This window comes from Anabrus simplex, chromosome 12 (genome assembly GCF_040414725.1).
Source record: "Anabrus simplex isolate iqAnaSimp1 chromosome 12, ASM4041472v1, whole genome shotgun sequence".
Taxonomy (NCBI): domain Eukaryota; kingdom Metazoa; phylum Arthropoda; class Insecta; order Orthoptera; family Tettigoniidae; genus Anabrus; species Anabrus simplex.
Window position 1 is genome coordinate 1,505,945 of NC_090276.1, and position 22,926 is coordinate 1,528,870.

The 22,926-nt window shown below is 42.3% G+C and overlaps 1 protein-coding gene across 1 annotated transcript in view; it reads right to left on the minus strand.

The window, feature by feature from the left end:
• The window catches only part of Best2 (bestrophin 2), a 232,724-nt gene extending 210,244 nt beyond the window's left edge, over nt 1-22,480 (minus strand). The window contains exon 1 of the mRNA XM_067156771.2: nt 22,360-22,480. Within this exon, the coding sequence (XP_067012872.1) occupies nt 22,360-22,430 (71 nt within the window). The 5' untranslated portion in view covers nt 22,431-22,480. The remainder of the gene's footprint in view (nt 1-22,359) is intronic.
• Between the last annotated feature and the right edge of the window lie 446 nt (nt 22,481-22,926).

Genomic DNA, 22,926 nt, shown 5'->3' on the forward strand with positions numbered 1-22,926 from the left:
TTATAATTAGCGTCTCTTAAAATATTTCTACTAAAATCTTCCTATTCAGAGATACTGTAATATCAGTTGAATTTGGTAAATGGAATAGTGGAGTGTTAGTGCTCTTAACTAAGTATTGAAAAGGCTGACTTTTAGTTATCAAAGGTGTATTTATTGGAGTAATCGGAGAAGTGTAAAATATCAGTATTGTGCTTTCCATTAACAAATTTTACACAACTTGTAATACAAACCTCCGTGTAAAAAGCCGTAAGTTGAATTTTTATGTGCCACTGGAAAGGAAATAAAATAAGCTTTCGGAAAATATGTAGATTGTATTACTTTCTAAACACCCGTCACATATCTTAATCGGTAGAAACAAAATCACCGAGTTGCTACTAATTGTGCCGACACTGTATTCTTCTTCTTCTTCTTCTTCTTTTCCTTCTTCTTCTTCTTCTTCTTCTTAGAGGACCAGTCGAAGAAGAAGAAGAAGACTCCAGCGGGGGAGGGATTTGAGCACGGACGGAGGATCAGGAAGTAGCAAGTACGATACGGTGACAGCCGGTCAAAGCGATCTTCAGCAGGTGATAAAGAGAGAACGTAGCCTTAACAGAAGAAACGCAAAACAGTATTACTCCTTTCGAAGAACATCACTTCCCAGGACTAAATGCATTTAAAGATGTCCCTAAACCCACGATACCTCGGCCCTCTGATGTCTATCCTATCCAAAAATCAGAAGAAGAACCCGAAGTAGAAGAAACATGGGAGGATGGTCCTACATTTTGTGAATGTGGCACTGAAATTACTCCACCGCCGTCCCTAGCGGACGTCAACGCTCAAACCTCACTTCTATCCGAAGAAAAGGAAATCCAAACTGATCCTAAAATGACTCAACCCGCAGCCACAAAACCCATCCAGACTGATAATCCACAGTTTATCCACCTCCCCTGCCTGCCAATCTGCACGTACCCGTACAAGCCTCATCCACATTCACTCATTTTCATGTGCTGCAACTGTCTTCCGCTGCAAGTTGGTGTAATAGATGCGGCGATCATCACCATCACACCGTCTGCCCAGTCCCACGAGAACAGGCCAACACGCCGCCACGTACCCAGGCTGCCCATTCCTTAAAAAAGCTATAAAAGCGCACATTGCGAAGAAACACCTCCACCATCTACAACTATCTAAGCAACAACTTCCGTCTTTACTAAACCTAAATCTCAAACCCCTCCCACGCACATCACAAACAATCTTCTCTTCCTTTTAACCAGCACTACATACGGCAAGCACCACAACCCAAGACCATTTCCCACCCACAAACACTGCATACCCCAATAACGCACGCCTTAAATAAACCCACTTCTAAATCCTTCAACTAGCCCGACTGACGGCTAGCGCCTTCCAAAATTACAAATCAAACTCCTATTCCTAAGTCGCAAACAACGGCACATTTCAATATCTCCACGTTCCCCACTCCTCTACCTTACCTGAAATAGCGGAAAATAAGTACCAAAGGAAATCAATAGTCCACAAGTCGAGTTGAGATTAGAGACCCCGAGGCTCACGTTGTTTCAGTCGCCTGTCTAGAGTACTCGTCACTGCTGCCAACTGACATAACCATCAACAAACAAACGTCAATGTTAAGTATCAATAATGGAGGTTCCCTTGTCCAAGTAAATACCGATAATTAAGTCGGTTTTCAAGCTTAAGGAAATACACACAGTTTCTCTTACCCTCAGTAAATTTACTACGCATTACTATCAGCATATTCGTCTTGTCTAGATAATTCAGCTCCCTTCTTGCAATTCGCTGCTATGTGTCGCACTCAAGTGAAAGCACGCTGTAATAAGCATTATACATATGCCATAAGTCAGTAAGAATACACAAACGCTGAGTCTGCAACCCGAACCAAAGTCTTGACGAGACAAGGTTGCTGATGAAATTTTCTTCCATTTGATCTTTGTAAAGGAGGTAATGTTGCTTTCTTTTCCGGAGGAGCTCTTGCAGATTTTTCTTGCTTCTTAGACATCGTAATTGCATTCTGTTGGACGAAGTTAGCCCGTAGTTCGTTATTGGAACATGCCACACCTGGACAGACTTACAGTACCACAGATTTACCCGCTAATGTAACACTAGTGATTTTAACAATACGGCAGTGGCAACACGTAGGGTCCCTAGACTGTGTGGTTAGCGACACTGACCAGTTACAAGGGTAGCAGACTACGTTCTACGGATTACATACTTTTTGTGACACACATATGCGACATGACTCTCATCTCCGTTAATTAGTACGCCGTTTTTACAACGTGCTCGACGTTATGCCGACTATGGGATAGGAAAGGCCTAGCAGTTGAAGGGAAGTGGTTGTCTGGTTTGAAAATGGGAAACGACGGAAAACCATCTTGAGGGCTGGCCACAGTGGGGCTGGAACCCGGGGATAGTAACAGTACTGTACATACTTATATCCATTACAACACACAGTTCTTGATAAGCGCTAAAGAGCTCAATATGATGTTTGTAAGAGCTTACTTCACAAAAACAGGAACGTTTGGCCAATATCAACGCCATTCTAGTTTAAGCATCAGACATGTTGAAGTGGTTCTTTGGAATACAGGTTTTATGGTGGCATATCATTAAATAAATAACATACCGTCGATACAAATGTGATTCCGTAGCTCCTAAGAGCGCTTCATTGACTCATTTTTGTGTTTTATTGCATAGAGTAACTTTGTCGCTCTATGGTGCAATACTGGACCACTATGCGTCGCCTAAAGAAACATCAGCACGGATCCGAATAGGGCCGCTCCTTCGAAACAGCGGGATGTGGAAATAAACCAACTGGGCAAAGAGATACCGGGTAAGGCTGCAAGCTAATCTACAACAGCAAGAAAAGAACAAATCGCGTAAGCGACAGCGTCCCTGAAGGAAGACGCACCAACAACCGCCTGATGTCAATAAAGGTAACTGACATGCTTTGCCCAACAGACTGTCTGTCACGGCTTTTCAAGGCAAAGGACATGTTGAACAACAATGACGGGATTCGAACCCTAGAATGTTCTGAAGCCTGGCTATGATCACGAGATCAAGAGTGACTTATCGACTTCATCCCCCGACTAGCGGTGGTCGCACTTCAAACATCCTCACAACTCCAAGTAAGCACGCCTATGTCTGTCTGTATCACAATAAAACGAAGACAAAGAATGTAATGAAAATGACTATGTAAAGACAGGCAGGTCGGTGAGTGTGCTCAGTTTGTATCAACATCGCCAGAGTCAAGTGCGTGTCTCCGTCAGCGGACCGGTACCTTGTAGAGTCGCAATCCATCATCATAAGGGGCAATAAGGCCTCTATCGGTAACAAAAATGGTAAGAAATACTATTTTCTATCTTTTGCGCAGAACACATTTAGTATACGACTAGCTGGTGTACGGGATTCTCAGAAAGACTGACTGAAGTCAACATAGGTCATTACAAAAACGTCAGTAGGAATGTACCGATTAAAAGCAATGTTATCATATAAAATAATCGATCAAATGAAAAACCGCACATTTTCTCACTTTCAACGAACAGTACTACGGTGCCGATCTAACAGTCCAAAGTTCCAGAGCTGGAATGACCAGGCCACAGACTGCCGTGAACACTCCTTTGTCATTATTCCGTTAAATATGCACACTGCTCATTCCAATCAGTGCCTCAGAGTAGGGATTGAATAGCTCGAATGCTATGATGAACCAGTGTGTTACGTGCAGTAGTATCAGAAAATTTATGAACCAGAGGAATGGCCTGCTAAAGAAGAAAGTTATGTAACTCCCCAGCTACTTCCCGCCAATATTCAGGCAGGCTGTTACACTCGGTACGACTGGGCCAGTTGGCCGTATGGTTAGGGGCGCGCAACTGTGACCTTGCATCCGGGAGACAGTGGATTCGAAACCCACTGTCGGCAGGCCTAAAGAATGGTATTCCGTGGTTTCCCATTTTCACATAGGGCAAATGCTGGGGTTGTACCTTAATTCTTTCACACTCCCAGACCTTTCATCTCCCATCGTCGTCATAAGACTTACGTGTGTCGGTGCGACGTAAAGCAAATTTAAAAAAAAATACTCGGTACGCAGCAGTAATCCTATATATCGGAGATTAGTGGCAACAGAAGGCACAAAGCACATCACAACAAACAATAGTCAATTTCTTGATATTGTTGATCAATTTTATGAGCTTTCTATATTGTAGGCCTTCACATTTAGTTTTCTTCCGACTTTGTGATATTAGAGCCTGTTATATAATTATTTATAGGGTAGACTGTAGTTACTTATTCTCCGAATTAACATACCGAGTTTCATTGAATTCTGTTTACCCATTTTCTCGTAACTCGGCACTGATGTTGACTTGGTAACAAAAATCCAAATTCATGAAGGTATCTGTGGTCATAGCCGGTACGGTAACAATGTATAAGACATACATGATCGGAAATTTATTACTATATAACTTTAGTTATGTAGTATTTATCGATACGACCACTAATAACATTAATATTTGAGAATTAAATTTTAGACCTTCCAATAACTTTAATAATAAAAATAAAATTATTTATGGCCTAGATTATAGCGACTTGTTCCCCGACTTTGCATACAGATATTCATTAAGATAGGGCTACCAATAATATAAATATTTGAGAATTAAATTTTAGTTCTTCGCTTAAATTACCATTTCAATCAGCGTGAATAAAATTATTTATAGCCTAGATTGTAGCGACTTATTCCCCGACTTTGCGTACCGATTTTCATTAAATTCTCTTAATCGGTTTTCTCGTGATGCGTGTACATACATACATAGACACAAACATACAGACAGACATACAGACAGAATTACGGAAAATTAAAAAGTGCATTTCCTTGTTACTGTGGACACGACCGATAGAGAAATACCATCCTTTTTAAATTCTGAGCAATGTACAGACAAAACCCTTATTTTATATATATAGATGAAGAGTACGGTAAATATCTCTGATTTTTACTTCCGGTGTTACTGTTTATTTCACTGAAGAATTCTTTATAACCAAAAGAGGAGGATATTATAGGCCTCATACTTCAAAGCGGATCGTGTGCAAGAGATTTTACCTCGGCATTCCTCTGGATCATAACCACTGGTATTTGACACACTGGTCCATCTTTTCTCCATTTAGCTGAACCATAAACATGGCCGATACGCGTGACTCTGACTTCGAAAGAATACCAAATACATTTGCACACAACGCCAATCCAATTCAGAACACAGTTGTGTCACCATTCACCATCTGCCTAAAATTAAAAGTTCATTAATATCAGGGCTGGACAAAGCAGCCAGGAGCCAGCAAAACTTCTCAAGAGCCAGGCATAAAAAATTGAAGTACTGCTTCTTTCTTCCCTCTTCCTAATAGACAGTATACCAGTGCTATCTGTCTGTAGCGAAGATCTCGAGCACACGTGAAACACAACCAGATCATGCAGTGGAGAAACTCATTTACATCTTCTTCTTAAGAAGCCAGATTCGACTTGAAGACAGTAGCCAATAAGTTCAACCCTTCCTTACAAACATCTTGAGGCGCAGTTCCTGCCTTTTTTTCTTTTTTAACGAAATTTACTTTCGAGATCTTTAAAATGCTACCAGATGTGTTGTTATTTATGCAGTAGAAAGAAATTCCGCACATATTATGTTGCCCTCGCACTGGAATTTAGCCGTGACAATTATAAAACTTTAACCGTGTGGGATTTTTCCAGCTCTGATGAATATAACAAGATAATTTTTTAAGATCAACAGTACTAGAATTAGGCATGCTGTCTGGAACATTACAAGAAATAACAATCAGTTTTAAGAAAGAAAGAAATCTGCATAAAAAATGTAATATCGGTCAATAAAATTAACTAGCAGATTGACTGTTACTGCCCTTTACGATTGTTATATCACCCGATACTCTCATGTTCTACATGATAACTATTATTAATAATTTCGTGGGAAATATTCGGCAGTATTCACCAAAAGAGAATTAAATATAAAATCTTAGAGAGCAGAACAACTATTCAATATTCCCATTAGGAGAACATTGCTCGCAATATGTGGGAGTGCAACACGCCCTATAGCATGCGAGACTACTCTCACAACCATGAGCCAAAATCGTAAATCAAATTTTACAAAGAGAAATGTCATAATGCTCCATTAGAAAAAGAGGCAACGAGCCTTGAGGTACTCCTGTTCACACTTCTTGTATTGATGACAGTTCAAGAAGAGGCAAAGCCCCTTTCAAAAATAGTATATGCGACAAGGACGTAGCTGAGCTAACAGTTTCAATCCTTCAGAGGAGAGACAATAAAACCAACGAACCGTAGCCGTTGGAGCCCTGTTCACATTCACACGCACAGAGCGTGAGCTACCAGCTGCCAGTAGAGAGTGCGTGTTTTGTGCGTGACATCCTGACAGAGCCAATTGTGTCATCGAACATTTAAACTGGATGACACACAACTCGCCGAACTAAGGTTTCTTGAACAAGTGAGGGGTTCGGTTATATCATGTAGGTCATGAGCCCACTCCGTTATAAGGTGACTTCCACAAATGTGCGCATGTTAAACGAAGCCTGCATCAAACTCGTATCTTAGCGAAGGGATCTTAAATAAAACTAAACCAAAACTAAATCCGATGGCGCGACAGTGCCGAAGAGCCATGGCCTACCAACCCCGAGGTGTCAACACGACGAATCCTCTCGGCTTTCAAGACCGTTAAAATAAAACCAAGGTAAGTTGTAGGATCAATGACTAAGTTTCACGAAATGTTGAGGGAATGTGAGTTCTATGAATACGAAGTCAGGCGCGCCTCCTCTGGTGGCAAGCGTTCCGTATCAGATCGTGGATGTTTTCCTCTACAGAGATAATGTGATGGTGATGATTATTGTTTTAAGAGGAAGTACAACGAGGCAACCATCGTCTATATAACACCAATCAGAGAGAAAACCTGGAAGGGATCCGACACTTCGAAAAATGAAGGTATTGGCCAAAGGAAGACAAGAGCCACGAAGGGCATGAAAATGAAAGACTCGCTAGGCCTCGGAAAGCTAATAGCGTCGGGGTCGGAAAACAACAAGAGTTGACCAAGGGAAGTCGGATAGGATAGATGAAAGTGAGGAGCCTGGCACAAGTAAATGGAAGTAATGCCAGGACTCAGGTAAGGTCCCCATGGTCACCATCCCATGCTCCAAAGTTGAGAGCCCCTGGGGCCTTGTTTACTGACCTCTTACGACAGGCAGGGGATACCGTGGGTGTTATTCTACCGCCCCCACCCACTGGCGGAGATAATGTAATAGTAGTAACAGTTCGCTTGTAATTGCAGTCAAATGCTTCTCTACGCCCCGTGATTTCATTTTATCAATATGAACATTTAACCATATTTTAAGTTCGAATCTCACTGTCGGCCGATAGTTTCACACCTGTACCTACCCTGCAAACAGTTCATGTCTTACTACACTACTTGAAGTGAGGAGGTAACACATGTGAAGGTTGTATTACACAGCAAGATACGGTCTCTGATTGTCCCACTTCGATGAATGACAATGTTTGAGCTCTTGTTCGTGAGCTCGCTTTAGGTGAGATAAGAACGGCCCATCTCAGTTTGTTTTAATGCACATACCTTTGGGTTATTGCAGTTAGTTTATATTACACGTGCGTGGTTCACACTGAAGGAAATTCCACTTCGCGGGTGTCTGCAACTGCTTGAAACAAAATATCTATGAAGAGAAAATCGAAGAATTGATCGATCTAAACACTATTATCGTTCAGGGACGGATGAAAATGTTCTGCAATCTTGAATACAAACACATTCCTCGAACTAACCCGAAGCTTCCTACTGGTTAAAAAAAAATATAATAATATTCTTTAGACGAGTACACCCTGTTGAACGATGAAATTCGACTGAAAACAAGTCTCAAGTGAAAACTGAAATGATAACGCTTTTCTACAAATATGTCTAGCCTGTGAGGAGTCTCATGCAGTGTACGCGTTCGAGAACAGCGATTGATCGTAACACTTCACCATGTAATAGAAAGCGCACCACCGGGCGAGTTGGCCGTGCGCGTAGAGGCGCGCGGCTGTGAGCTTGCATCCGGGAGATAGTAGGTTCGAATCCCACTATCGGCAGCCCTGAAGATGGTTTTCCGTGGTTTCCCATTTTTACACCAGGCAAATGCTGGGGCTGTACCTTAATTAAGGCCACGGCCGCTTCCTTCTAACTCCTATGCTTTTCCTATCCCATCGTCGCCATAAGACCTATCTGTGTCGGTTCGACGTAAAGCCCCTAGCAAAAAAAAGAAAGCGCACCATCATGGAGCCATGGCAGGGCACGTCCCACGCTTTGTACAGCTGGCGTATCTGACGCGCTGTCCGGTCGACCGTGTGTCCAACCTGCCTCTCTCAGTCCGACGATACGAGGTATAAGTCGCCTAATCTCAAGTCTCAAGCCCTGTCCGTCCGCGGGACATCCATTGTGCTCAGTCTCACATTTATAAGTACTGCATAGAGAACAAGGAACCGAGAAAGGGCGGGCGCAAAGCACTGCAGAAGAGTAGGTGAAGCTGTAATAGTTGAGAGGGGAGTTCCTCAGGGCAGTGTTATCGGACCTTTATTTTTTCTTATATATATAAATGATATGAGTAAAGGAGTGGAATCGGAGGTAAGGCTTCTTGCGGATGATGTTATTCTCTATAGAGTGATAAATAAGTTACAAGATTGTGAGCAACTGCAACGTGACCTCGAAAATGTTGTGAGATGGACAGCAGACAATGGTATGTTGATAAACGGGGCTAAAAGTCAGGTTGTGAGTTTCACAAATAGGAAAAGTCCTCTCAGTTTTAATTACTGCGTTGATGGGGTGAAAGTTCCTTTTGGGGATCATTGTAAGTACCTAGGTGTTAATATAAGGAAAGATCTTCACTGGGGTAATCACATAAATGGGATTGTAAATAAAGGGTACAGATCTCTGCACATGGTTATGAGGGTGTTTAGGGGTTGTAGTAAGGATGTAAAGGAGAGGGCATATAAGTCTCTGGTAAGACCCCAACTAGAGTATGGTTCCAGTGTATGGGACCCTCACCAGGATTACCTGATTCAAGAACTGGAAAAAATCCAAAGAAAAGCAGCTCGATTTGTTCTGGGTGATTTCCGACAAAAGAGTAGCGTTACAAAAATGTTGCAATGTTTGGGTTGGGAAGAATTGAGAGAAAGAAGAAGAGCTGCTCGACTAAGTGGTATGTTCCGAGCTGTCTGTGGAGAGATGGCGTGGAATGACATTAGCAGACGAATAGGTTTGAATGGCGTTTATAAAAGTAGGAAAGATCACAATATGAAGATAAAGTTGGAATTCAAGAGGGCAAACTGGGGCAAATATTCATTTATAGGAAGGGGAGTTAGGGATTGGAATAACTTACCAAGGGAGACTTTCAATAAATTTCCAATTTCTTTGAAATCATTTCGGAAAAGGTTAGGAAAGCAACAGATAGGGAATCTGCCACCTGGGCGACTGCCCTAAATGCAGATCAGTATTGATTGATTGATTGATAATCCATTGTATGATCGCCCACGCTACACATTTTATAACATGATCACAGCCGTTTACACGTGGACTGCAATGCAATGTTAATTTATATTTCCTTCATGCACAGGCATCATTAGAAAATGACTACACAGGACGTGAACTACAGTATTCACGCTGCATGAAATGGTAGTTTAGGTGAAAGCTTAAATATCTATGTTACTGATAAATACCACAAAACAAAAGTTATACAAATTTCCAATCATTTATGTCTTATACAATTCGACCGATAACAGAGATGTGTTAACAGCGTGGTCATCAGCCCATATTGACAAGGGGAATTGTAAAATGAGACATGAAAGGGGACTGCGTGGCAATGCCCTGCCCTGCTCCCGGCTTTAAACACACGTCAGCATAACATGATGATACTGTGCGCATTGTTATTGTTTTGTCTTGAAAATGAGCGTTGTCATAAAGCAGCAGCAATATATGAAATGCTCCCTACTAAGATTACCATGGAGTGGTAATAAGGTATGAAAGTACTGCATCTACCTATTGCCACATTTCAGTGATCAGTATACCAGGCATTTTGGAAGGGAGACATCGTGACCGCATCACGATGCGTGCTTTGATATTTTCTGCCGCTGAAAGGGCAGAGCGCCTATCCTTCCTACCCTCGACTTTTTCTCATTCACCACTGAATATCTCTTCCAACAGAAGTGAACGATCGTCTGGTTGACACGAGAAGAAAAGTGTCTGGAGATATTGAGCTCCGCAATGATAGACGAATTTATTGTTCTTTCTTTAGCAGTCTGCACCAACACCACATCTCAGAGGCGTCAACACGAGTTTTGTCACTAGCCTTGAGGTCCCACGTCTCACAAGACCGGCTCTTCGTAATTGCCCTATAAAAATGTCTTCATGGCAACTCGTCATCTGAACTTACTGAAACAGAGACCATCTCCAGTTCCCTGCGCTGTTGTACCGTTGCGAGTTCAACTTCAGTGCACATTTTGATTGTTCTTCCACCTCCAGTCCAGCCTATCACATTTTCGCCACAAATGTACAGGAGTGGAGAGCGACACCCTTCCACACTCTGAACAACTCCCAGTGGCAGTGAGATAACAAGCGTGATGACAAGAATTGCCATAACTTTGTCCACACAACACAGTGAAAATTGGAAGTTGAAAATCTGGTCTCATGTTCTTTTGCTTTGAACGAAGCCCGCTTGTTCTATAGATATTTGAGAGTGCATGCTGATAGTAAGTTGGATGAAAACCAGTGTGGTTTCAGAGCACAGAGGCACTAACAAGATCACATTTTCAGCAAGCTGCAGGTAAGCGAGAAGTGATACGAGAGGAGTAAACAGTTGTTTCGCAGATCTAGAGACGGCATATGACACGTTACCGAGGTAAAAAAGTAGGTACGCAGTACTTGGGGACTATGGGATTAAGAGCAGATTATTAAAAGCAATCAAAGGCATTTTTGTTGACAGTTGGGCTGCGGTGAGAATTGATGGTAGAATGAGTTCTTGAACTTGACAAGTTTAAACATCACATACAGGTTTTCAAAAATTCAAGCCATTAAATCAAAACTTATGAAATCAAGAATTTGAAGAATAAAACAATTGAATTTAGCCTATAAAAATGTGTCATCCTTAAATGTTTATCTGTAAGTACAGTTAACAAAGTTACTGAAAAAAGTAACTGAACATTTTAATTTTGGTGAGATTTATTTGTTACTTCTTACTGAAACATTCAATATTTACACTCCAGAGAAAGTTACTCTTGTCTAAAATCTTAAGATTGGGCTTTTTACTAGCGCCGCATGTTGTTGTCACAACATTATAAATGTATGATACTGACATGAGGATCATGGTTTCAGACTTTCCTGAACTTTTCCCCAAGTTATCTGGGATCAGCAGAGCCCTTCCTGTGTGGCTGGATGTGTTCGCTATGTGGTGGCCCCGTTCTTGAAACGAACTTGCGTCCCTACGCCACTGCGATGTTTGGTTGTCTTTTTCTAGTTAAGATCATTGATTCACATTTCTTAACATTGAATTGAAAGGAACTGTGTTTTCCCCATTCAACCAGTGCTGTGAGGTCTTGGTAATTTTTCGTTATCTTTGTTTGAACTAATCTGCCTGTAAATGTTCATGTCATAGGCATATAACTGAAATTTAGAATTCTGCAATACAGATCCAATATCAATAACAAACAGAATGAACAAGAGTGGACCTAATCTCGAACCTTAGTTTATGCCTGAAGTTACCCTGTACATGAATGAAGCTACCCCTTTGAAACTAACAAATTGAAATCTAGTCCTCAAGTAGGAGCCTCCGTGGCTCAGACGGCAGCGCATCGGCCTCTCACCGCTGGATACCGTGGTTCAAATCCCGGTCACTCCATGTGAGATTTGTGCTGGACAAAGCGGAGGTGGGACACGTTTTTCTCCGGGTACTCCGGTTTTCCCTGTCATCATTCATTCCAGCAACACTCTCCCTTATCATTTCATAACATCTATCCGTCATTCATAAAATCACTTTGGGAGTGGCGACCCCATCGTAATAATAGCCTATATATGCTTCATTCATTTCATCCTTGATCCGGTCAAAGACTGGAAAAACAGGTTGTAGGTTTTCATTTCCTGACGTGGGAGTTAAAGAATTCGACCAGTTCAGGGCTAAAACCAAAATTGTGAAGCTTTAGAAGTTTATGATGATCAATCCTATCGAACGCTTTTGTCATGTCCGTGTATATGACATCCACTTCCCCTCCTTGATCTAAAATAGATGACACATAGTTTGTAAAGTTTGTATGTATGTTCAGTCCGTCGGCGATGCCGCTGGTGGGATCCTCAGCTGTCATACATGGCCTAGGCATTACTGAAGAGGCGTACTAGGGAAATGACGAGCGAGGTAGTTTCCCGTTGCTTTCCTCACCGAGCCAGAGTTGCTATTACATATCAGTCTGCCAAGCCCACTGAAATGCATACACCAACCGACCCTATAAGCAACATTTTCACACCATTCATAGCAGTGACTGGCTGCATAAGGAATGGCATTACTAGCATCGCTCATACCTCAGTCACTTTCATATTGTCAAAGCCAAGGACAAGACTGAGTCAGATCTATGAAAGTAACAAAATTGCTCTAGCCTATACCAGAAGTCATAGTGCACTGTAAACAATAGTCCTGCCAGGAAAGGCATGTTGTAAAGTTTACTTGTTGATCTCCCTTGCATAAAGCCGTGTTGTTGCTCTGTAATGACTTTCTCAACATGTCGGTAGACATTGCAGTAAAGTATATCCTCAAACACTTTGCATAAGACTGATAGTATTGATAGCGGTCTATAATTATGTACCCTATGTTACCATCTTTGCGAATTGGACACACTCTTGCTATCTTCCACAAATCAGGAAATATTTTTGTTACAGAGAATTGTTATGCAAGAGCATCTCCGCATCCTTTTACTACACATTGGGGCATATTATCTGGACGAGCACTCCTTAATCCTTTTATAGTACATTTAGCATCATCACCAGATATCACTGAAATGTTTAGCATGTCAAGTTCCTTATACTGCAGTTCCTCTAGCAAAACGATTCATATTTTAGACTAAAATGTTTTAGTATTCGTCCCCCACTCATCATCATGATCAACATCATCATTTTCCAGCTCCAGCAAGCGCTCGCCACTTCTTCCTGCCAAAGTATAGATTCTGTTCCTCTATGTCCTGGAACTTGGCATTCCTCTTGCTGACCTCCGATTTCACTGTCTCTATCAATCGATTCCTTGGCCTCTCCTCTTTCACTGCTTGCTGTTCTATCCTCATAACATGCGTCTTCCTAACAACTGGATAACAGCCTCCTTTCTGTTTGCTTCAGTTCCTGCTCTTTTGGTTCATTCTTCCAGTGAATTTATTTTCTGTCGACTGGAGTTGTTATGAGTCCCTAGCTCAGAGTTGGAATGAAGCAGGTATAAAACATGTTCAATGTTCTTACAGTAGATTCCTCACCATTCATGCTTATAAATACAAATTAATTAGGCCTATTTTTAAACAGTTCGTAGTGGTCACAAAAATAATTCATGATTTTGAATATTTTACAATAACTGACTTTGTAAAAGAATTACATGAGTCAGTCAATGAATAGAAGTACGGCAATAAGTTCTCTAGCATGAGCAAAACCCAACAGAGCCACAGCCACTCGAGAAAAAGAAAACACATCAGATGTGGAGCATACACATTTTAGTTAGTTTTGTCATTCCCATCTAAAAGGTCATCTTTTCAGAAAATAAATGGAGGAATGAAGGGAACTAAGTTAGTCTGAAATCGTATTCGGACATCACAAGTTTCGGCGTAGTATCGTTCTGATTGCCAGTGATCGTGATCTCCCGTGTTTCTTAATCTAACAGTAGAACACACCAGCAAGTTTTATGGAAGCGTAAACGTTATTATAATTTACATGCGTGAAGTGTAGTTTATTAGAGTGTGTATGTAACAATATACAGTACATATGTAAGTAGATGATAGGAAATAGTTCAGTTTGCTGCATAATAATATTCATAAATTTGTGCACACGATTAACCGAAGTTTCTCCTGTTCCAACAGAATGTACAATCTTTCCCATTTAAAAACGTGAATAGATATATTTATACTTCACAGAATTTTGTCAGAGATATTTCTCTGCGCGTACATGTCATTCCGTGATTTCTGTCACATGGGTTATCACAAAGTTCATCCGGTTGGTGGTAGATGTCTTTCGTGCAGATACGGTGGTGAAAACCATGAACAGCAAAACGCGTCATGAAGTGTCTCAATGCATAATTGGCTTTTATCCATTCTCTGTTGACCATAGCATCTGTAGCGTAAAATTCAGGAAATATTTCTTCTCTTTTTCCTTGCAGTTCACGGAGTAGACTCTGGTATGCTTCCGTTGATGGCAGTTATAGGTCATATCTCAAATCCTCAATGTAGAAGGATTCTCTGGCGAGAACATATGCCAGACGTGAGGGTGTATACTTTGAAATACACAAGGCCTTTTTCAGGAATCTTGTATTCAATTTTTAAATTTCCTTCAGATTCTTCTTTCTTAATTGGTCTCAGATTAATGTCAAAGCATATGTCACTATTGGGGTGATTTTTAACTTGAAAATATTTAACGCGGTATTTAATGATAACTTCCGTAAATTCGGTATACTGTTCATAGTTGATAAAGCAGCGATAACTCTCTCCCGAACATGGATACCGTCACCCTGTAATGTGATTCCCAAATATTTGTAATGTGTTACGATCGATAGTGTGTCTCTTTTATAAATTATAGCTGCCGGTTTGCCTCTTTCCTGAAAGTCATTGACACAGTTTGATTTTCATTTAATTGAAGTTCGTTCTCGGTTGCCCATACTGTAAGTTTATACTTAAATCTGAAAATCGGTACGAACAAATTATTGTTTACAAATGACAACACTTGGTACTTACGAACAAAAAATTGAACTGTCTTAATCTACACATTATTTGAAAAAATAATTCGTGGCATGCGGCCTTGAAGAATGAAGTGAAAATTACATATGTGTCAAGTAGCCTCTATTTCACCGACAATGCAAACATTTTGCATTTTATCTATTCAAAAATTATAAACTAGATTTTACACAGTGTTTTAAAAATCATAAATGTATAAATGAAAGTTATAAATTAATGAAATTCACGTACAATACATAAAGAAGAACAAACACAGCAAACAGCATCATGTTACCAAGCCACTGTAAGGTTTTATCAAACTTGTAAATCTCTTTTATGATAATTATAGCGAAAATGTTGGTTTCCTCCGCAATGCCAGAACTCGCTGATGCCACTAGTTTTTGCTGATTTGTAAATGGTAGTGTTCTAAATATGTTTGAACATGTAATTCATTTGATAACTAAAAATCTATCAATTGTATTTGCAATGGTAGTGATTATTGGTTCAACTATGGATGCAACGTCCACCTTGCGTCATCAGAGGCCCCGATTCGATTCCCGGTAGTGCCAGGGATTTAAGAATGGCACACGCAATGAGTCTGAAAAGAGCTGCAGCGAGTTTATCTCCGGCCGGGATCAGACCTGCGTCACCAGCCTATGTCAACGTGGAGGTGAGCAGTGCCAGACTCAGCTCTAGGTCCCAGAACGACTAACAGGGTGTTTGGCTTATGCAGCTTAATATCACAGAAAGTGCAATAAATGTCATTAGTGTTCTCCCACTAGGAAGAAAGTCAGCTCTTTACAGAGATCTGTACCCTTTATTTACAGTCATATTTATGTGATTACCCCAATAAAGATCTTTCCTTATATTAACACCTAGGTATTTACAATGATCCCCAAAAGGAACTTTCACCCCATCAACGCAGTAATTAAAACTGAGAGGACTTTTCCTATTTGTAAAACTCACAACCTGACGTTTAACCCCGATTATCAACATAGCATTGCCTGCTGTCCATCTCACAACATTATCGAGGTCACGTTGCAGTTGCTCACAATCTTGTAACTTATTTATTACTCTATAGAGAATAACATCATCTGCAGAAAGCCTGACCTCTGATTCCACTTCTTTAAACATATCATTGATATATGGTATATAAGAAAACAAAGTTCCAATAATACTGCCTTGATGAATTCCCCTCTTAATACAGGGTCAGATAAAGCTTCACCTACTCTAATTCTCGGAGATCTATTTTCTAGAAACAGAGCCACCCATTCAGTCACTCTCTTGTCAAGTCCAATTGCACTCATTTCTGCCAGTAGTCTCCCTATCAAATCTCTTAGGTCAATCGCGATACAGTCCAATTTACCTCCTGAATTCAAAATATCTGCTATATCTTGCTGGAATCCTACAAGTTGAGCTTCAGTGGAATAACCTTTCCTAAAACCTAACTGCCTTCTATCAAACCAGTTATTAATTTCGCAAACATGTCTTAATATAATCAGAAAGAATGCTTTCCCAAAGTTCAGATGCAACGCATGTCAAACTTACTGGCCTGTAATTTTCAGCTTTATGTCTATCAGCCTTTCCTTTACACACAGGGGCTACTATAGCAACTCTCCATTCATTTGGTACAGCTCCTTCAACCAAATAATAATCAAGTAAGTTCTTCAGATACGGTACTATATCCCAACCCAGCGCTAGGGAGCGCTTGTGAATGACTAGTTGTTCCCTTTCGTTCCGAGTACTGGAATACTTTAGTTTTTTTTTCCTTTCCCTCTCTCGTTACTAGTTTCGGGTGACGGGGACCAAGAGTTAACCATATAACAAAATTGTGAGTGCTGCAGGACACGAAGGTCTGATATCACAGCGGAATTAAGTCTTCAAAGACTCCCTGTCTTATAGCTTAGTGGAATCTTCCTGCTCTGTCCGTAGAACGTCACATGCCGGGGTTCGCTTTTAGTCGGTAGATTCCGAGTTTCTCGAGGATACGTCTCTCAGCTCTTCCTGCTCATTAACAGAGTCTCTGCTACGAGAGTAGGCTACTGCATTTTGCCGCGGTTTGGCCTCACAGAAATCTGGTCACAAGGATGAGGTTCGAGCCCAGCGCAGCAGCTCGCTCTGTATTCATCAAGCACGGTGTTTACAAACTGGTCCATCGTAATTGCCACATAATGCACTTTCTCTTTTGCGAACTCCTTCCAAGAACATTGTATCACTCTGTTAGCGAGCACAGCTCTGCACCTCGCCGGCTCCGAAAACCGTACGTGTAGTATTTCATGCCAATTTCTTTCTCCACGAGTACCCGGAGGTCCCGGGTTCCATTCCCGGCTAGGGCAGGGATCTGACAGCTGTTTCGAGCTCCACTCAACCTATGTGATTACAAGTGAAGAGCTGTCTGTAAGTGTGTGTTTCCTCATTAACGAAAATTACAAATTTGATCAAATTCAACACAACCGTTTGAGAGGCACTAATTTCCGATAAAACTAATCAGCACACTTCATTTTCTTTCTTCATAGCAAATGTCGCTGTTGCAATAAACTCCGCGGTTCAGAAGACGCCATGTCACCACATGTCCACAATCCCCATGCCACTTGTTTCGCGCGGTACAAGCAACATATTCGTTCGCCTACATGCTCTTGTTTCATTGTGTCAGCGAGGTTTTGCTGACCAGGAACTGCACACCCGACATGCTCGAACGCGCAATAATAGAGGAGGTCAGGACTGTGAAGGGAGAGGCCCAGTCATTTACAAAGACTCGTATTCCACGGGATTTGCTGTGTCCGGGCAGACGATAATCTACTCTTTATATGCGAGTCATTTTTCAGCAATACTGAAAACCAAGAAATCTTCCGATTAAAGAAAATAATATCTGCCACACAAAGCACACCACTTCGCTGATAATGCCGCAATAATGTTCCTAAAAAAACGAATTAAGTCCGCCTCTGTGGTGTAGTGCTTAATGTGATTAGCTGCCACCCCCGGAGGCCCGGGTTCGATTCCCGGCTCTGCCACGAATTTGAAAACTGGTACGAGGGCTGGAACGGGGTCCACTCAGCATCGGGAAGTCAACTGAGTAGAGGTGGGTTTAATTCCCACCTCAGCCATCCTGGAAGTGGTTTTCCGTCGTTTCCCACTTCTCCTCCAGGCAAATGCCGGGATGGTACCTAACTTAAGGCTACGACCGCTTCCTTCCCTCTTCCTTGTCTATCCCTTCCAATATTCCCATCCCCCACCAAGGCCTCCTGTTCAGCATAGCAGGTGAGGCCGCCTGGGCGAGGTACTGGTCATTCTCCCCAGTTTCATCCCCCGACCCAAAGTCTCACGCTCTAGAACACTGCCCTTGAGGCGGTAGAGGTGGAATCTCTCGCTAAGTCCGAAGGAAAAACCAACCCTGGGGGGTAAACAGATTAAGAAAGAAAGAAAAACGAATTAAGTGGCTAATACGTCAAATAGCATGCTATACGCCATTTAGCACACTTGTTTATTACATAACTTGACTTCATTTTTTCCTGTCTCTTCTTTTCTATTTAAGTGAATTTTTGTTTACGCAAGGAACTAAATTATAGGCTTGTACACTTTATACTGTGTATATTCGTGTGGTTTGTAAATGCTAGTATATATTCCATTTTAGATTAATAATACTGTACAAATTAACCATATTTGTAATTATTACTGATCATAAATAAATAAATTTAAAAAAGGTAGAATTACCAAGTTTAAGGGTCGCCAAGGACAGGATAGGCCGAAAACACAGAACATTTCGAACTACGAGGTGAATCATTTCACCATGGAATGTTTTACAGAACGGGAAATCTGCTCGATGTTATTCAACTGTTGAGAGCAGAACCCATGGCATCTCGTGACGATATAACAGATGAGACGGGTGCATTATTTAAGTATTTTCTTGAAGATTCGAGTCACAACGTCGCATGTCCGCACATTCCACGTCGCACCAACACAGAAAGGCCTTACGGCGACGATGGGAGAGGAAAGGCTTGGGAGTTGGAAAGGAAGCGGCCGTGCCTTAATTAAGGTACAGCCCCAGCATTTGCCTGATGTGAAAATGGGAAACCACGAATAAACATCTTCAGGGCTGCCGGGATTCGAACCCGCTATCTCCCGAATGCAAGGTCACAGCTGCGCGCCCCTAAACGCACGGCCAACTCGCCCGGTACAGCCAAGAGCAATCCTGAAGTAAATACGGAAGTGACTAGACAGTTAACGTTCGAAGGGAATAAATGTTTCTTTAGTATACGTACGTCATATAATAACTGATGTCCGTCGCATTGTATTTGAACCCTGAGGTATTACATCAATGCACCGGGCGAGTTGGCCGTGCGGTTAGGAGCGCGCATCCCCACTGTCGGCAGCCCTGAAGATGGTTTTCCGTTGTTTCCCATTTTCACACCAGGCAAATGCTGTACCTTAATTAAGGCACGGCCGCTTCCTTCCATCTCTTAGGCTTCCCTATCCCATCGTTACCATAACACCTATCTGTGTCGGTGCGACGTAAAGCAAAACAGCAACAACAAAAAATCCATATAACATAAAATACTTCTTTCCTGCATGCAGTTTGGAGTGGTGGTGTAACGTGTTATCTGTCCTGTATGCGGGTAGTGGTAACAACCTTCCATACAGAATCTCGTAACTGCTGTGTGTTTGTCGCTATACCGAGCATCAAAGTCTGTGTGTCCTGTCATAAAGAGCCAAATCCACACGCAGGTGCAGACAGACGCCAAGAAATCAGGGAAAACGCCAGGAAGAGAATGGTATTAAAACGTAATTATAATGGTTTTACATTCCGAGGTGCTTATTTTAAGTGCCGGTAGATCTACCACAGGACTGACAAGGAGACCTGTAGCGGGACACTGAACGGTGATCAATACGCTTTCGTTTTCGAAGGTAAAAAAAAAAGGGGGGGTGATAAATAATGTCGTGACGCACGATCCGCTTCGGATTAAGTGGAGGTAAGGCGAACACATTTTACTTAAACACGTCAGGTCCGCAACCTAATAATTTTCAGAAGTTATTCCAGAAGATGGCATATATACTTGGAGAGTTTCACCGCAGGCAGCTGGAGCGACAGTCGTGTGGTCACAGTATTTGTCTGCGAACCTCGACGACGTGAGTTCGAGTTACGTCACAACTATCTTTTTTTGTACAAAATAAACTGACATTTGAGGGAACGTGAAGATAAAAATGCAAATAAAAATATTAGGTTCGATTCCTGGCTCTGTCACGAAAATTTGAAAAGTGGTACGAGGGATGGAACGGGGTCTACTCAGCTTCGGAAGGTGAACTGAGTAGAAGGGGGGTTCGATTCCCACCTCAGCCATCCTTGAAGTGGTTTTCCGTGGTTTCCCACTTCTCCTCCACGGCCACTTCCCATCCCCCCTCCCCTGTTCAGCATAGCAGCTGACCCCGCCTGGTCCTCCTCTCCAGTCGTATCCTCCGACCCATAGTCTCACGCTCCAGCGGCCAGTGCTGGTTGCTAGGAATCTCACGCACAGCTGAGAGCCGATCTGTTCAAGGTCAACCTGCCCGTCCAGCCTACATTCTAACCTCAGACACCCCTCGAGTTCAACAGCGCCACCTGACCACCTGTCGCACAGGGAACTTCTAACAACGTAAAGTTTGAGTGTCCGAGGACATGTTTGGCTCGCCAAGTGTAGGTCTTTTGATTTGACACCCGTAGGCGACCTGCGCGTTGCGATGAAGATGAAATGATGATACACCCAGCGAAACTAAACAATGATGGTTAAAATTCCCGACCCTAAAGGGAATCGAACCCGGGACCCCTGTGACCAAAGGCCGGCCTTGGAGCCGGACGTCAAGTTTGATAACAAAAGAGTACATTCATTATCACGTGACGTGAACATCCCTTATACCATCATGTGTTGCCTTCCCGGTATTTCTGCTGCTGCAGGCAGATCTTCCAGCGAGCAACGTAAGAGGCTATTGGTGGAGATTGTTTGATTTCAGGGTAGACAATCAAGAGGGAAATAAGAATGAAGGTATTGGCCACGAGGGGACTGCGTAGGCCGAGCAATCGAAAGAGAACAAGTGTCGACCAAGAGAGGTCGTGAGTGCCAGCACTACGAGACCCCCAAATACCGTTACGTCAAGCAGGGGGTCGACTCATGCCCAGACGGCTTTGAATAGCATTACAAACCGAAAATCGTTAAGTATCCGTACGTCAACTAGTGGTTTAAGTCCATGCGCAGTTTTTCGGCCGGATGCTCTTCCTAAGCAAAGGGATGTATTCTCTATTGTGTGGTTTATTTCGTTTCCTTCACTCATTTCAAATTTCTCATCATCCGGAACACATAGCAGCCTACTTTGTTGGCAACACAAACTGTGTAGTTACAGGAACATACCAGACGTGGGAATCAAACTCGGGGCCGTGTGAGGTACTACGCTGACCACTCACGCAAGGGGCGGAGAAAATACATTTAAATATATGATTTTAAGAAAATCAGACTTTCCACTAACGGTTTAGACCTGATAGTGACATGTTGTGGATCTGCGGAACTCCAACGACAGCTTTTGAACTTATAAAATTATTTTTAAAATGACCTCTGAAAGAAAGAGAAACACCCTGTTAGTGGACAAACGATCCTCGCCGCTCTTAAGTGTGTTCTGGATCCACCGTTGTAGAACAATCTCTTTGCAAAGAAACTGACAAACATCTGACAAATTAGCAGCTCCACTGCGCGAGATAGTGGGTTCGAGCCCCAACTCCGGCAGCCTTAAGATGGTTTTTCGTGGTTTGCCATTTTCATACCAGGCTGTCCTATCTCAACGTCGCCGCAAGACTTATCTGTGTCGGTGCGACGTCAAGTAGATTTGTAAAATACATTTTTAAATTTGGATGCAAACACTTATTGAGCAAGTTGGCGTCAAGATCATCTCACTTATTTTAAAACTCTGACGACGTCGGCAGTTAATACAATGTTAAGAATGATTGCTGGTGAGAGCAATGGTGTGAGCTGATAGAACCTAAGTTAAGAATTAATTCAATGGATAGTCGTGGCGTCATGTGAGGACAGAGGGTTGCAGACTGAATGCTGAAATGCATGGCCAGCGCTGTACGTGATATTTTAAATGTGTTCGGAGAAGAGAGGTACCGTATTGCGTACAGTAGTCGGGTCTGTTTTAGAGTGATAATTCTGGTTCTTATTCACAATGGGAAATAAATAAAAACCAAGAACACGTATTCCTCGATATGAACTGCAGTTCTGATGTGACACTACTTCGCCTTCCTTATGGTATAAATAGGTATCCTTGCCGCCCCGCTCTGGGCTATTGAGAAATCCTGGCCTGTTGTTTCCCAAGAGTAGCCCCAATTAGCTGCAAGTGTATGAGCGATAATAACTTACTTGCACAGTATTTTCCAAAAACAGCCAAAGCTGCTGCTGTTGGCCACCTCGGCAGAGTACGACACGGTCATGTTGAACACTCACACGTTAAAACACTGCCACTGTTACATGGAGACTGAAGTGTCTGCAGCCAACCTGAGCTTACCTGGACAGCGACGGCAGCGCTCGCGGCGGAGGAGGCGTGCACTGCACTGCACGGCCTTGCATACCAACAGGGGTGTCATCCCCGCGATCAAATCTCCATCTTGCCTTTACGTCACAGACCACGATGGAAAGGAAAGAAAGACCTAGGAACTAGATACAGCCCCACATTTACCTGGTCTGAAAGTGGGAAAGCAGGGGAAACCATCTTCAGGGCTGCCGACAGTTGGGTTCGAATCCACAGTTGCGTGCCCCTAGCCGCACGGCCAACTCGCCCGGTCTCTTTAATTTTTGTGAGTGACACTATCCATTAACTTTTCGTTAACATTTAGGTTCGCACATGAGCGAAGACGCAATTAGAGCATGCAAATTCGTCGCACGAAATATGAAACTTTGTTATTTCTTCTAAAAATTCACCATCAAATC